General features: G+C 46.4%; 1 protein-coding gene across 1 annotated transcript in view; it reads left to right on the forward strand.

The window, feature by feature from the left end:
- LOC147469300 (voltage-dependent calcium channel subunit alpha-2/delta-3-like) overlaps window positions 1–2,500 on the forward strand; it is a 12,387-nt gene that overhangs the window by 157 nt on the left and 9,730 nt on the right. Inside the window, exon 2 of the mRNA XM_086549207.1 lies at window positions 1,938–2,048. Within this exon, the coding sequence (XP_086405333.1) occupies window positions 1,938–2,048 (111 nt within the window). The remainder of the gene's footprint in view (window positions 1–1,937; window positions 2,049–2,500) is intronic.

Raw genomic sequence — 2,500 nt, forward strand, 5'->3', positions numbered from 1 at the left:
TTCCCCCGTTATTCCATCCTCTCCCCTTTCACTTTTCCCTTCCCCTGTCCCTCTCCCCTTTTCGTTTCCCTCGCCTTCTCATTCCTTTTCCTTATCCCTTGCCCTTTCTTCCTCCCCTCTCCCCCTCCTTTCTTCCCCTTTCCCCTTCCTTTTCCTTAATTATTCCTCTTTTTTTGTCCTACCCCTCATTTGTGTGTTAGAGAGAGAGAGATGTACATCATAGGCTGAGACATGTTTCCATTCTAAAGATAGCAAGGGCGGAGTACTCGTGTCATGATAAAAAGAAACGAAATAAGATGCGACCTGAATGAAGAGGAAATTAGAATAGGGAGGAGACCGGGTTGGAGAAGGGGATGAGAGAGAGAGAACGAAAGAAAGAGAGGGAAAGAGATAAGATGAACAACGGGGGGAGGGACAAAGAAATAATGAAAAAAAAATAATGAAGAGAGGGAAACAAATCAAGAAAAAAAAACAAGATAAAGAGGAGAAAAGCAGGGACAGGAAAAAAGAAACCGACCCGCACATCCTGGCGTGTCGAGAAGGCGTGGCGTATCCCGTACGAGTGGGGGGCGGGGGGGGGGGGCGGATGAGACAGCGGGGAGGCATATTGTGAGACGCCCCATAGATGGATGTGTCGAAATATTGGCAAAGAGAGAGAGAGGGAGAGTCTCCGGGTAGGGTGGGAGGACGGAAGGGGAGAGGGGGAGGGACGGAGACAGACGTGGGGTGGGCGGAGGGGCTGGGGTGAGGGGGACGGAGAGGGGCGAACGGGAATGGGGAAGCCGAGGGGAGCGTCTGGAAGGGCGGGAGGGAGGGAGGCAGGATGGAAGAGAGGAGACGGGGGAAGGGGGATGTAGAGAGGTGACACAAGTTTAGTTTAGGGACTCGAAGGGGACAAGGGTAAGTGAGGGGAAAGGAGGGAAATTTAGGGGCTACGTGTGTGTGTGGTGGGGGTGGGGGTGGGGGGTGGGGAGAGGGGCGAGATGAAGGAAAGGGGAGGGGAAGGGATAGGGGGTAAGGATAGGAGTTTAAGGATAGAGAACGGAAGGAGAGGAGGCATCGAGCGCGAGTCAATAGCCAGCTGATGATCCCAAGAAGCTGGTCTATGTTTATGTTATTGGTACTATTTCTGTTGTGCTTTTGCTATTTTGGTGATGTTGTTTTTCGTTTTTTGCTTTGATTGTATTGATATTGTTGTATTGCTGTCGATGAGATGCAGCACAGACAAAATAGAAGTAAGAAAAAAGGGAACAAATAGAAAAAAAATAGGAGAGGTAATTCAACAATCTAAATAAAATCATATAAAAATAATGAAATATACAGGGTGGAAAAAACACATAACCGATACGAACAAAAACTTATATAAGATGAAAAAAAAAGTTTAGCCTTTGTGTTTGTTATTTTAGATTATTTTCCCCTTTTGTTCTAATCATATAAGAAACGCCTTCCTTCATATATTCAAGTCCAAGGGTCATTATACTGACCCAGCAACTATACTGTGAAGTTTATGGCCTGACCTTTCTGACCTTCTGTGACCTTAGTTTTTGATAGTCACATTCTCTGACGTCATCGATATGGAGAATGACAATTGAATATGAAAAAACTAGACGCAAATGTAAAGGAATTGATTGCTCAGAGAGATATAGATAGATAGATAGAGAGAGGGATGGCTAGATAGATAGATGGAGAGCAAGAGAGAGAGATTATCATATATACATATATACATATCTATCTGCATATGTATATCTATTTATTTACACGCACACACACACACACACACAAACAAACAAACGCACCTCGCACACACACACACACACACACACACACACACAAACACACACACAATCACAATCACACAAATATATGCACACTTCACTTCCCATCCCCCAACAAGAGAATGAAAAGAATGCTAATATCCCTTTTTTCTGTCCTTCCAGAACTTCGTCGACGGTGATGCCACGATCTCTGAAAACGACGGTCTAACGCTCGTCAAAGAAATGGCTGAGGACGTCTCTAACATGATGAAATTCAAGGTCGAGGCTGTCAAGGTAAGAGATGGGAGAGAAGGGGGGTAGGTGAGGGGGGAGGGAGAGGGAGGGAGGGAGTGGGAGAAGGGGAGGGAGGGAGTGGGAGAAGGGGAGGGAGGGAGTGGGAGAAGGGGAGGGAGGGAGTGGGAGAAGGGGAGGGAGAGGAAGGGATGGAGGGAGGGAGGGAGAAAGAGAGAGAGAGAGAAAGAGAGAGAGAGAGAGAGAGAGAGAGAGAGAGAGAGAGAGAGAGAGAGAGAGAGAGAGAGAGAGAGAGAGAGAGAGAGAGAGAGAGAGAGAGAGAGAGAGAGAGAGAGAGAGAGAGAGAGAGAGAGAGAGAGAGAGAGAGAGCGAGAGAGAGAGAGAGCTTGAAGTGTTTTGTTCATTTATTGTTTGTATTCGTAGAGAGATAGAGATGGAGAGACAGAGACAGGGGTAGAGATATATGTAGATATAGACATTGATATAAATCGATA

The sequence above is a fragment of the Penaeus japonicus genome, unplaced genomic scaffold (assembly GCF_977035675.1).
Source record: "Penaeus japonicus unplaced genomic scaffold, GWHDUDI00000001_assembly GWHDUDI00000022, whole genome shotgun sequence".
Classification (NCBI taxonomy): Eukaryota; Metazoa; Arthropoda; class Malacostraca; order Decapoda; family Penaeidae; genus Penaeus; species Penaeus japonicus.